We start from the raw sequence: 14,733 nt of genomic DNA, 5'->3' as shown, positions 1-14,733 counted from the left end.
AAATGGAAAACTGAATACAAAAATCCAGTAACATCTCAAACGAATTTCCGTCTGCTGTGAATGCATGTTTCGTTACATCAAATAAATAACCCAATTTTATTGAATGTATCCAAAAACATGGTACCAATGATCTGAAATTTCAGGAGTGCTCGCTGAAGGTTTATCAATCTTGCTTATTGTCTTGTTCTTTACCAATCCTGCATTTCAGTTACTAGAATTTATACTAAAAAAAAATAGTTTCTGTTTTTCTTCTAATAATTCGGCCACTCTCAAAAACAAATATTTTTCCATGGTCGAAATGCAAGAAGAATACAAAACTACTGTGATTGCATAGCGATACCTGTAGGGCCATTGTCAATTAGTTCGCCTGATCAACACAGCGTTATACATAGGGCTGATATTGAATCACAGAGAGTAAAATCTTGTGATACTAATCTCTAGAACCGCTCAGATTGGTACATATGTCTTATGAACCCACATGTGTATATCTTTAACAATACTCATTTTAAACTTTTTTTTTTTACAGTGGTGCTGTGAACTGCTTCAATTTTGCAAGGCAATTTTTTCTGGGTTCCTACAACATGGAGTGTCAGGGACTTTATTGAAATTTCATAGAATCCTGAATATATCTAGAAGTGAAAATTAAATGGTTTACAGTATTTTATACCCATTAATAATGATGAAATGCAATAATATCACTGCACTAAAAAGACTTCAAACAATTATTGTTACTTCTCCATTGAAGGTTATGAGCAGACCAACCTTTACTGGCTTCCTTAATTACACTGTATTACATGTACTTGCTCTGAAAACATAGCTTTTACAATTGTTCAAATTAACAGATGTTGTTCTATGTACAATGAATACATTTTAAATAATAAACCTTACTGTATTAATAAAAAATTGTATTTGACAACATGAGAATGATTCTGATGCCCAGTGGTGATGTTGAAACAAACCCAGGTCCTGGTAATATACTAAGACCTGATTAACAAAGAAGTCATGTACATCAAGGTTCACTCAGATTTATGAATGCAGTTTCTTGAGCAAGTATACATGTATGACAAATAGTTTTGTTGCACTTGTGTACTCTGAGATTCTGAACATGGGTCAGTGGAAGTTTTTAGTTGTCAGTACAAAACTAGATTATGGGAAATCACTTTATGATGAGTTGTACCCACATAGAGTACATATTCATTCACCTGTTTGCAGATGTTCCTTGTACTACTTTATAATCAAATAACGGGGACTGTGACATTTCATGTCTTGTAACACCAAAGATCAATTTGACCTTACCATTTAGTGCCAGCCAGTCAACTGAACCATTTCATTCTTTCTACTACAAAGTAGCAAAACACTCGCCAACTTTAAATAATAAATTTGATTGCATTATTATTCTATTTCTTACCCCATTGTCAAGCAGATGATAGATGATCTATGCTTAGGTTGATCATTTTTGAAAGAAAAGCCTATTTTTCTGAGAATAAATAGTCACTTTGTTTTGCGAAAGGGAGATATTGTAGAGTCGTTGAGTTTTCTTGTTCTGCCATTATTTGTCATCATTATATTGTAAATATACTGCATACTTTATAGTTGGCAATGGGTTGCATTATGAGCCAATTATTTGACGGGGACTATGTCATTGACAATGACTTGTATTTAATCAGATACTATTTCGTCATCATGCTTTGTTACCTTACCTGTTTATACCTCATGAGGGCGTTTTTTTATGGCAAGATGGCGCAAACGGAAGTCCTTCGCAGGTTTATGGTTTCACATTTTTAAATCATCATAACTCTGAAGATAATCATTTTGTTTAATTTTTTTTTTCAAATTTATAATCAATATACATAACTTGATAAATACAAACACCAAAATAGGCTCTATTTAGTTCCCCTTTAACCAATAACATCATAGAACATAGTGGGTGTTTGGAAGTGTTTGTCAATTCTCACCAATAACATCATAGAACACAGTGGGTTCTTGGAAGTGTTTGTCAGTGTTAACCAATAGTATCACAGAATGCAGTTGGTTCTTGGTAGTGTTTGTCAGTGTTAACCAATAACATCATAGAACACAGTGGGTTCTTGGAAGTGTTTGTCAGTGTTAACCAATAGTATCACTGAATGCAGTGGGTTCTTGGAAGTGTTTGTCAGTGTTAACCAATAACATAGAACACAGTTGGTGCTTGGAAGTGTTTGTCAGTTCTAACCAATAGCGTCACAGAATACAGTGGGTGCTTGGAAATGTTTGTCAATTCTAACCAATAACATCATAGAACACAGTGTGTGCTTGGAAGTGTTTGTCATTGTTAACCAATAGCATCACAGAATGCAGTGGGTTCTTGGAAGTGTTTGTCAGTGTTAACCAATAGTATCACTGAATGCAGTGGGTTCTTGGAAGTGTTTGTCAGTGTTAACCAATAACATAGAACACAGTTGGTGCTTGGAAGTGTTTGTCAGTTCTAACCAATAGCGTCACAGAATACAGTGGGTGCTTGGAAATGTTTGTCAATTCTAACCAATAACATCATAGAACACAGTGGGTGCTTGGAAATGTTTGTCAATTCTAACCAATAACATCACAGAACACAGTGGGTGTTTGAAAGTGTTTGTCAATTCTAACCAAAAGCATCATAGAACACAGTGGGTTCTTGGAAGTGGTTGTCAATTCTAACCAATAACATCATAGAACACAGTGGGTGCTTGGAAGTGTTTGTCAATTCTAACCAATAACATCATAGAACACAGTGGGTTCTTGGAAGTGGTTGTCAATTCTAACCAATAACATCATAGAACACAGTGGGTGCTTGGAAGTGTTTGTCATTGTTAACCAATAGCATCACAGAATGCAGTGGGTGCTTGGGAGTGTTTGTCAATTCTAACCAATAACATCATAGAACACAGTGGGTGTTTGGAAGTGTTTGTCAATTCTAACAATAGCATCACAGGACACAGTGAGTGCTTGGAAGTGTTTGTCAATTCTAACCAATAACATCATAGAACACAGTGGGTTCTTGGAAGTGTTTGTCAGTGTTAACCAATAGCATCACAGAATGCAGTGGGTGCTTGGAAGTGTTTGTCAGTGTTAACCAATAGTATCACTGAATGCAGTGGGTTCTTGGAAGTGTTTGTCAGTGTTAACCAATAACATAGAACACAGTTGGTGCTTGGAAGTGTTTGTCAGTTCTAACCAATAGCGTCACAGAATACAGTGGGTGCTTGGAAATGTTTGTCAATTCTAACCAATAACATCATAGAACACAGTGGGTGCTTGGAAATGTTTGTCAATTCTAACCAATAACATCACAGAACACAGTGGGTGTTTGAAAGTGTTTGTCAATTCTAACCAAAAGCATCATAGAACACAGTGGGTTCTTGGAAGTGGTTGTCAATTCTAACCAATAACATCATAGAACACAGTGGGTGCTTGGAAGTGTTTGTCAATTCTAACCAATAACATCATAGAACACAGTGGGTTCTTGGAAGTGGTTGTCAATTCTAACCAATAACATCATAGAACACAGTGGGTGCTTGGAAGTGTTTGTCATTGTTAACCAATAGCATCACAGAATGCAGTGGGTGCTTGGGAGTGTTTGTCAATTCTAACCAATAACATCATAGAACACAGTCGGAGTTTGAAAGTGTTTGTCAATTCTAACCAATAACATCATAGAACACAGTGGGTGTTTGGAAGTGTTTGTCAATTCTAACAATAGCATCACAGGACACAGTGAGTGCTTGGAAGTGTTTGTCAATTCTAACCAATAACATCATAGAACACAGTGGGTTCTTGGAAGTGTTTGTCAGTGTTAACCAATAGCATCACAGAATGCAGTGGGTGCTTGGGAGTGTTTGTCAATTCTAACCAATAACATCATAGAACACAGTCGGAGTTTGAAAGTGTTTGTCAATTCTAACCAATAGCATCACAGGACACAGTGAGTGCTTGGAAGTGTTTGTCAATTCTAACCAATAACATCATAGAACACAGTGGGTGTTTGAAAGTGTTTGTCAATTCTAACCAATAACATCATAGAACACAGTGGGTGCTTGGAAGTGTTTGTCATTGTTAACCAATAGCATCACAGAATGCAGTGGGTGCTTGGGAGTGTTTGTCAATTCTAACCAATAACATCATAGAACACAGTCGGAGTTTGAAAGTGTTTGTCAATTCTAACCAATAGCATCACAGAATGCAGTGGGTTCTTGGAAGTGTTTGTCAGTGTTAATGAATAGCATCACAGAACACAGTGGGTGCGTAGAAGTGTGTGTCAGTGTTAATCAATAGCATCACAGGACACAGTGGGTGTGTCCTTGCAAGTGTTTAATTGCATAAACAGAAATGATAATAACTTTATTAAGAAATGCACAAAACATGTATTACTGTTATACATTATTTTAGCTGGAATTAATTTTCGGTGAAAAGACTTTTTGGGTGTTTTGTATGGAATATATTTTCAATGATTTTTGACTCCCGTGTGCGAAGCACAAAAAGGGAGTCTTTGCAGTTAGTGTGTGTGTGTGTGTGTGTGTGTGTGTGTGCGCGTGTGTGCGTGCGTGCGTGCGTGTGCGCGTGCGTGCGTGTGTGTGTGTTCTCAAGAACCATACATCAGTTTTTGATGAAACTTGGTGCATAGATGCTCTGGGCCAATGCGCAGATTTGATTAGGTTTTGGTAAAAATCCATGCATATTAATTACCTAATTTGCATGATAATCAGCTGATTTTTAGCTGTTCCATGACTGTTCCACTGATATCTAAAGAACCACTCATTGAATTTTGATGAAACTTGGCACACAGATGCTCCAAACTAATGCGCAGATTTGATGAGTTTTGGGTAAAAATCTGTGCAATATTAATTACCTAATTTGCATAATGATTAATCAATTTTCGTCTTTTCCACTGATATCTCAAGTACTAATCATCACATTTCAATGAAACTTGGTACATAGATGTCATAGGACACTGCACAGACCTGACAGTTTTTAGGGTAATATCAGTATATATTAATTAGCTAATTTGCATAATTAATTAATTTTCAGCTTTTGATATTTCAAGTAGTAATCATCACATTTCAATGACACTTGGTACATAAATTTCATAGGACACTGCACAGACCTGATAGTTTTTAGGGTAATACGAGTACATATTAATTACCTAATTAGCATAATTAATTAATTTTCAGCTTTTGATATTTCTGTAGTAATTGTCACATTTCAGTGAAACTTGGTACATAGATGTCATAGGACACTGCACAAACCTGATAGTTTTTAGGGTAATATCAGTATATATTAATTAGCTAATTTGCATAATTAATTAATTTTCAGCTTTTGATATTTCAAGTAGTAATCATCACATTTCAATGACACTTGGTACATAGATGTCATAGGACACTGCACAGACCTGATAGTTTTTTGGGTAATACGAGTACATATTAATTCCCTAATTAGCATAATTAATTAATTTTCAGCTTTTGATATTTCAAGTAGTAATCATCACATTTCAATTAAATTTTGTACATAGATGTTATAGGACACTGCACAGACCTGATAGTTTTTACGGTAATATCAGTATATATTAATTAGCTAATTTGCATAATTAATTAATTTTCAACTTTTGATATTTCAAGTAGTGATCATCACATTTCAATGACACTTGGTACATAGATGTCATAGGACACTGCACAGACCTGATAGTTAGTCCCCGTTCGGACGCAGTCCGAAAACGGGGACTTATGTTTTGCCCTGTGTGCGTCCGTGCGTCCGTGATCACCTGTATCTCGAACATGCATGGACCGATTAAGTTCAAACTTCACTCATACATCACACCTTATATGGGACATATGCACATGCATTTTTTTCATGATCCGATTAACGATAGCCGAATAGCGGCCATTTTAAGGCCGAAAATGCATCAAAATCGCACATTTTCACCATTCCGGACCCGGATCTCAGTTATGCATGGACGGATTTTGTTCAAATTTGGTACATACATTAAACATAATAGGACCTTGATGCACGTCATTTTTTTTTTTGGATCGGGTTCGAAATGGCCGACTGGCGGCCATTTTGTTTTAAAGAATTCAGTTCTGGATCCGTATCTGAGACATGCTTGGATTGATCGAGTTCAAACTTCACACACACAAGGTACATCATGTCACAAATATGTATGTGCATTTGTTTCATGATCTCATTAACGATAGCCAAATGGCGGCCGCTTTAAGGCCGAAAATGCATTGAAATCGCACATTTTCACCATTCCGGACCCGGATCTCAGTTATGCATGGACGGATTTCATTCAAATTTGGTACATACATTAAACATAATAGGACCTTGATGCACGTCATTTTTTTTTTCGGATCAAGTTCAAAATAGCCGACTGGCGGCCATTTTGTTTTAAAGAATTCAGTTCTGGATCCGTATCCGAGACATGTCTGGATTGATCAAGTTCAAACTTCACACACACAAGGTACATCATGTCACAAATATGTATGTGCATTTGTTTCATGATCTCATTAACGATAGCCAAATGGGGGCCGCTTTAAGGCCGAAAATGCATTGAAATCGCACATTTTCACCATTCCGGACCTGTATCTCAGTTATGCATGGATGGATTTTGTTCAAATTTGGTACATACATTAAACATAATAGGACCTTGATGCACGTCTTTTTTTTTTTCGGATCAAGTTCGAAATGGCCGACTGGCGGCCATTTTGTTAAAGAATTCAGTTCTGGATCCGTATCCAAGACATGTCTGGATTGATCAAGTTCAAACTTCACACACACATGGTACATCATGTCACAAATAGATATGTGCATTTGTTTCATGATCTGCTTAACAATAGCGGAATGATGGCCATTTTATGGCCGAAAATGCATCAAAATCACATATTTTCACAATTCCAGAACCGGATCTCAGTCATGCATGGATGGATTTTGTTCAGATTTAGCACAATGTGTTGTACATATGCAGGTGCATTTCGGTCATGATCTGCTTTGAATGTATATGTCACTCAAATATGAACGGAACGGGGACGTGTCATTGAAAATGACTTGTTTTTAGGGTAATATGAGTACATATTAATTACCTAATTTGCATAATTAATTAATTTTCAGCTTTTGATATTTCAAGTAGTAATCATTACATTTCAATGAAATTTGGTACATAGATGTCATAGGACACTGCACAGACCTGATAGTTTTTAGGGTAATATCAGTATATATTAATTAGCTAATTTGCGTAATTAATTAATTTTCAACTTTTGATATATCAAGTAGTAATCATCATATTTCAATGAGACTTGCTGCATAGATCTTCTAGGATTATGCAGAGACCTGATTAGTTTTAATTTGATATTAATTACCTAATTTGCATAATGTTCCACTGATATATAAAGAACCACAAATTGGATTTTAATGAAACTTTTAAAGAGAACTATGCAGAAACCCAATTAGTTTTTGGTAAATATTTATGCTTATTAATCTCCGAATTAACATAATTAATTAACACTGATATCTCAATTACTGATCATCACATTTGAATAAAATTTGGTACATAAATGCTCTAGAACAATAGACAGGTCTGATTAATTTTGGGTTAAAATTTGTTCATATTAATTCTCTAATTGGCATAATAATTCATAATTTTTTTGTTCTGTTCTGTTCATATTAGTTACCTGATTTACATAATTAGTTTTCGCTTTTCCATCAATATCTCATGTACAAGTAATTTTGAATTAATTTTTAATGTGTCTTCAATACTCTCAGCACACGGGAGTTCTTTCTAAGCTTTCTTTGATTAATGAGTTGAATGTAAAGTATGGGGAAAAAAGCTGCATTTTATTTTCTCTGAATCATCTTTTCAGTGAAAATAGCAATAATAGATACCAAGCACTAATAAATAAATATTTTACAGTATATGCTTTGTCAATATGAATTGCCACAGGGTTGAACATGAACCAGCTTTTTCATAGACAACCTAATTTGCATTAGGATTTATAGAAATGCAGATTTGTTTTGCTGTTTAGTGCTGGGGTCGCAATTTACAAGACTTCTTCAGTTCATGTGTCACATGACCAACAACTAACCAATGGAACTTCTTTGTTCTTTATTTTGCAGGTCCTGATCACTGTGGTGATATTATTTGTACAGTATGTCAGGAAGGATCATCAGAATCACCAAATGAAATTGTTATCTGTGATAGATGCAATTTAGGTCAGTATTTGGTAACTCTAGCTACCATACCCATACCAAGTAATGGTATAACCCACCTTTATGCTCTTTGTCATTAGTTTGTGGTAAATTGAGATAGTTTGTGGTAAATTGTGATTTTTGTTCAAAATTTACTGAATTGGAAAAAATTACATTATGATGTATCAGTATATAGGAAATGTTTTGTGCTCTTATTTTTCACATATGCATGTACTGACCTAACAATAAAACAACTCCAGAGAGCAGCCAGTTAGTCCCGCAAAGTAATGGTATAATCCAACTTGTATTACTACTATTATTATTATTTATGTACATGTGCAGAACAGTGGGAGATATATTGTGAATAAAACTGAGCTGTGTTGTGCATATAACACTGTGCAAAGTGCATATAAGATTGTGCCTTTTTGTATATACATGTATAATGCAGGGTCCTGTTGTTCATAACACCAGGCTGTATTATGGTGGTGTGGTAGCCAGAGCCTTCATTGAAACCAAATTAGAATGTGCTTTCAGCATGCATTTATTGTGATTGTGCATATTACATCTAAAATAATTTGATTTCTTTAATATATGGGAAAGGTTTTCATGGTCTCTCTATGTTTAACTATAGGTTATCACCAGACATGTCACAGACCAGTGATAGGTGATGATGTACTCAAACCTGATGTACAATGGCATTGCAGACAGTGTGTGTTTGCTACCTCTGTCAAGATTGGTGGTGCCTCAAAGAAAGGACCCAATGCCAAAATGTTCCAAGATATGAAGAAATCACTGCCCTATAGTCTCAAAGCATTATCCTGGGATGGTAGCCATAGAAACAATACACAACAGTGTTACTGTTATTGTGGAGGCCCTGGGGAGTAAGTACCTCTATCTTAATCATACATGTTTTATTTCTTGTATTAATGTAGTCAAAAAACTATGATTTCACAACTGTCTATCTATCTATCTATCTACAGTACAGTTCTCGCGGAAGCTTTGGCTTTTGTGGCATCATTGTCGCATACGCATGGCTTCATTGTCGCCTCAGCATCGCATCATTGTGCATCAGCTTCGCGTCATTGAAAATTGAAGCTGTGTTCGCCTCTCTTATTTTGAGGCATCACCGTGGCCTCAGCTTCGCAGTCTCATGGCATCAACATGGCATCAGCTTCAAAGTATTGTGACATGAGTATGACCTCATTATTTTCACATGGAAAGGCAGTAGAGAAAAAACACATGTACAGAAGTTCGATATGTAATCGATTTGAAATTCAAAGCAGTAAGGGGAATAAAATAATATGACCAAGAGTAAAATGACATTTTAAAAAGATATCTTAAATTTTTTAATATTGCGAGTATTGGGTACCAAAAACTATGTGAAGTATATTGCAATCTGCAAGGTGACGAGCGTCATATTGACTGCAAGGAAAATCGTGATAAATTTAAATCACACGAAGCAATCGTCGTTCGGAAACAACACAATTTGGCATACGAAATGAAACTGTTCTTGTAATAAAATTACCTTATTTTCGTTCATTTTATTTGCTGGTAAGAGAACAGATTCAGATTCCTCATTTTGGTGGTATTTTTCTGTGTTTCGTTTAGCTTTAGCCGAGTCCGATCCCATGCCCGGACTACTAATACACGCCTGCCATCTTGATACAAAGTTCCAAAACAAGTGCGTACATTTCCAACTATGATTGGATGGCTGTGGTGGCGTCGGTCTGATAAAATTTTACATCCAATTTTCAAAATTAAGTCACGATCAGTGACCTGAGCTCAATCTATACATACTTTAAAAGTATTCTCACAACAAAATATTTTCGAATAAAAACGAGCCACAGGCCTGGTAAAAAATCGAATAGCACTTGACGTGCAGAAATAATTTATTGGGCTTCAGAAAAAAAGTGTTCATTTAGTTGTAGCTGTAAATATTTGGTGACCAGTCGATGAACAATTTGAAACTCATTATACACACGGAAGTCCTTCGATACTGAATATCATCGACCCCAATCTGGTTTACCTTATTTCCCAACTTGCAAAACTGATTTGTATCTCCGCCCAGTTTTTCTTTTTTTCTTTTTTTGAACTGAGGTCAAATCCCAGCAGTTTGTCAAAATATACCGATGTTTTTCAGTGAATGATTGTGAAGCCTGTCACAGCACAGTGAATCGACAGTACGACCCTTCAATTAGCGTCAAATATGCTTTGTTACAACATCATTGATTGGCATAGAGTCACCTGATCGGAGCACGACCTGGGTCACAGAACCATATTTGTCCGTATTATCAACGGGACTTTGCGAGAGAACCACACCCACATTTTCAACCATTTTTAGCACGGAAGTTGCCAACAAATGTCGAAAAACTTGTGAATTTTATGGATTTGAATAAAATAAAGCTAGTGATTGGTAAGACTGGTTAATAATATATCTCCCGATGCTCTTCGGATTTTTTTAAATTTGTTTTCAAGGCGAGAAATGGATAATTGAAGTTCCATCGATTTCAAGGCGACTGTTTCACCGCGACAACTCTACGCTGTCTTGTAGTTTCACGAGGTAAAAAAAATATATATAATAAATAGTACATGTTTAATTATTTGGTTTTACAGCCCGCAAATTACGGGACATGATCCCCATGAATTACGATAAATAAATGCTGATTGTGTTGAATAATGGACGTCGGGACCGTTTGGAGAAACCAACGGGGATCGATATTCCAAACAAATTATTGGGACACGGTCGGTAGACATTTCAAATAAATGAAATTATTAACGAAAGACGAGATTTTTCCAGATATTTACGAACATACTGTCACATCAAAAATATGCAAAATTGACAAATACACAAAGAGATATTAGATTTTATTTTAGCCTTAGAAATATTTTCTTTCACTCAGTCCATATGCGTGGGACTTCTAGTTAGCTTCATGGTCCTTCGGCTTGTGTTCTCCTTGGGGGAAATACGGTAACAATATTTATACAAATCGTAAACTCAACAGTCAGGAAAAGAAACTCGGACAACCATGTCGTACTTCTGTTGAAATACATTTTGTAGCAGTGCGTCACGTCAGAATATTGTTTAAAATAAAATAGTCAATCCCAGCCAAATCTAGGTCAAAGTTAAAAAAAATAATATTTGAACTTTTGACGGTTGTTTAACATCTATGCACGGTTACTAAACTAGTAACCGTGATCTATGAAAACCAGAAAATTGTTAGTAGTCCGAATTTTTGCACAGTCGAAAATAAAGCGGAAAGTCAACAAGCGATCGCAAAAGCGAGCAATTGAAAAGCGGAAGCGGGCGAGAGGTTGGGCGAAATGAGTTCTGTACTTCTTTGTTTGATGAAGCGATGCTGATGCTACATTGTCGCCATAATGAGGCCACAATGAAGCGAAGCGATAACCGCCTAACTTTTTAATGTCGCGACATTGAAACGATGCTGAAGCCATAACAATGCCATAATGATGCGATGCTGAAGCGAAGGTGAAGCTGAAGTGAAGCCAAAACTTCCGCAAGAACTGTACTGTATCTGTCTGTTCATCTGTCCATACGTCCACACCTGTATCTCGGTTATACCTTGGCTGATGACATTCAAACCTCACACACACTTATCATTGTTGTAACAACACTCATTGGATTAACTTTTAATAAATTTGCGTTATGTTTGGATTAAAACTCAACTCTATATAGGGTTGCGTTTCAATTGAGTTTAAATAAAAATTGAATATCCTGTGACTTGCATGGAAATGTTTGCGAAGCTTTGGTTCATTAACCCTAAGCTACGCAAACTTGACTTAAATTTGATTACCGTAAAAACTCGATTAATTCGCGGTCTCTATTAGTTCGCGCACCCATTTTATTTTCGAACGCTAATTTTTAAATGTATCCTTTTAATTCGCGTTGTTCAAATACATGTTTAAAATTGTATCCTATTAATTCGCGCGCCAGAATAAAATGGATAACTCAGAATATATTGCATGAACATTAAAAATATACATATAATGTTATGTTATCAGTATTTGGTGTCGCCGCAATCGCAGATGATCTCCGCCATCACCGCCTTTCAGTTAGCAAGCAGTTTAGGTTCGGTAAAGATTTTACGTGAAAAAAATCATTCCCCCACGACACTACAGATGTTGGGCAAGATTATTACTTAGTCGATAAATATCCATCGGTCAGCACATCGATTACGAATTTCCGTGATGGAAAGCTTGGTACATGGCTTTTTCGTCGCTGGTCCACAGGGTTGCATCGACCATGTGTCCGCCATTATTCTATTACGTCATTTAAGTTAACCGCCCTATGGTGCGTAAATTGACATTTTTGATTGGTCGGACAATTGACCTCGTGTCACATTTCATTATACCGGATTCGGTAAAAACACAGAGTTAAGCGGTCATGTACCTTCTATAAAACTAACCTTGCACACATAATCTTGTACTGACATGTTTTTTGTCCAAGAAAGACGTTTCCTTTCATTTAACCCCCAGTTAACTCTTCGCGTCCATGGTATTTGTGAGAGTTGAAAGATTCTTTGAACAAATGAACTACATGTATATTGATTTGTGTCAAGCTGGGTGGCCCGAATTTAAATATCAGTGCATGAACTCTGGATGTCATTGCCCAATGCCGCACGTAATTCAAACACGTGGTTATTAGAGTTCAGTCGAAATGTACGTGAATAATGCGATCGAAGTCCGCTACCCAGAGTTCATTATATTATAGTAAAATTTAATTTGACGTATGGTATGTTTATGTTTGCATAATTATTACGAATGCAACGCATTATCAAGTCGGTGATATTGAAATATTCACAGACCTAATACCCCGGGTCAGTGCCCTAACAATAGTTAAAAAAAACTAATTATCATGAAAGCAATACATTACGAAGTTGAAATATTCAGAGCTGGTACAATATTGTAAACAAATTTGCGTAATTAGAAAAGCAGTGCACTAAGTAAACGACGTTGATATATTCAAGCCAGTACAGAGTTGCATACAAGTTGTGTAATTACAGTACCTTCGGATATAATTAATAACAATTTTACTAGTTTGACGCGCGGGGCACGAAAGAAAAAGGTTGCTAAGGTAACGCGCCAGTTCAGTGCGTGACTTGGGGTCAAACTTCGGTCAACACACACTTGATGTCAGCATCACCGCGCAACAAGTTTCGCTAAAGTACTTGAAGTTCAATTGCGTCCCAATTTGTAGCCACGTGTTCATTGTTTGTTTGTGTACAGAGTGACCTTTGCCATTTTTCACTGTTTCATTTCAAGTGTAACATGGTGCGTGGTCCTTGACGCAGTGCGTGTTCTCTGTCCGACTATACGCCATGAATGTCGCTAGCCATGAGTCTCAGAGGCACTAAAAAAACATCCCGTAATCGTGTTCATTGGAAAACAAAACAAATCACTAATAAATTTATGAAAACGGCTTCTTTTTGAATCGATCTAAAAGTACTCGTTTAATTCGCGCACCAAAAACCAATAATTTCCGTTTTGACGCTATTAATTCGTGCACTTGAAAAAATAATTATTTTTACTACCGCGAATTAGTCAAGTTTTTACGGTAAATATTAATATAAATTATGAAAATAGTAAGCTTCGTGACTTGGTAGGTCTGTTGTCACTCAGTAGGTGTAAAGTTAAATAAAAGTCATAACTTTGAGACCACACACACTTCACACATCACTTTTCTTTGCAGAATATTGGAACATTCATTTTATTTTTCTGTTTTCATGATATGTTCATTCTGGAATCAAGATTACTATAATTTTTTAGTCCTTGTAGTCCCAAATTGGGACTTATGTTTTGGGTTCCGTCTGTCTATGCGTGCGTCGGTTATCATTTCTCAGAGATGGGTGGACAGATTTTCTTCAAAGCTGGTACAAAGACAAGTTATGATAAGAGATATGTGCACATTGATTTATTTTCGATTTGGTTGACCGTTGGCCAACTCGCGACCATTTTTGTTCCAAAATACACCAAAAATCAACATTTGGACATGTAATCAACCATTTCTCGAACATGCCATTGTTTTTCTTCAGATGGTATTTGAAGATGCTCCAATGTTGTAGATGTAAACAATGGTTCCATGAAGGTAAGCGTAATTCAACCTCTGGTTTTTGACTCCCATGTGCGAAGCACATAATGGGAGTCTTTGCAGTTAGTGTGTCTGTGTGTGTCTGTATGTGTGTGTGTGTGTATGTGTGTATGTGTGTCCGACTGTTCCACTGCTATCTCAAGAACCACACATCGGTTTTAGATGAAACTTGGTGCATAGATGCCCTGGGCTAATGCGCAGATTTGATTTGGTTTTGGTAAAAATCCATGCTCGTTAATTACCTAATTTGCATGATAATTAGCTAATTTTTAGCTGTTCTATGACTGTTCCACTGATATCTAAAGAACCACTCATTGGATTTTGATGAAACTTGGTACATAGATGCTCTGAACATAAGCGCAGATTTGATTAGTTTTTGGTAAAAATCCGTGCATATTAATTACCTAATTTGCATGTTAATTAGCTGATTTTTAGCT

The 14,733-nt window shown here is 36.2% G+C and overlaps 1 protein-coding gene across 1 annotated transcript in view; it reads left to right on the top strand.

Annotated features, from left to right (window-relative positions):
- Positions 1-14,733, top strand: part of LOC144343331 (metal-response element-binding transcription factor 2-like) — a 74,988-nt gene that overhangs the window by 36,604 nt on the left and 23,651 nt on the right. Inside the window, exons 4-6 of the mRNA XM_085492061.1 lie at positions 8,119-8,214; positions 8,822-9,071; positions 14,241-14,293. Of these exons, the coding sequence (XP_085348187.1) occupies positions 8,119-8,214; positions 8,822-9,071; positions 14,241-14,293 (399 nt within the window). The remainder of the gene's footprint in view (positions 1-8,118; positions 8,215-8,821; positions 9,072-14,240; positions 14,294-14,733) is intronic.

Source organism: Saccoglossus kowalevskii, chromosome 17 (genome assembly GCF_978046115.1).
Source record: "Saccoglossus kowalevskii chromosome 17, keSacKowa6.1, whole genome shotgun sequence".
Lineage (NCBI taxonomy): Eukaryota > Metazoa > Hemichordata > Enteropneusta > Harrimaniidae > Saccoglossus > Saccoglossus kowalevskii.
Note: the sequence above shows the minus strand (reverse complement) of the source record. Positions and strands in the feature narration are given on the sequence as shown.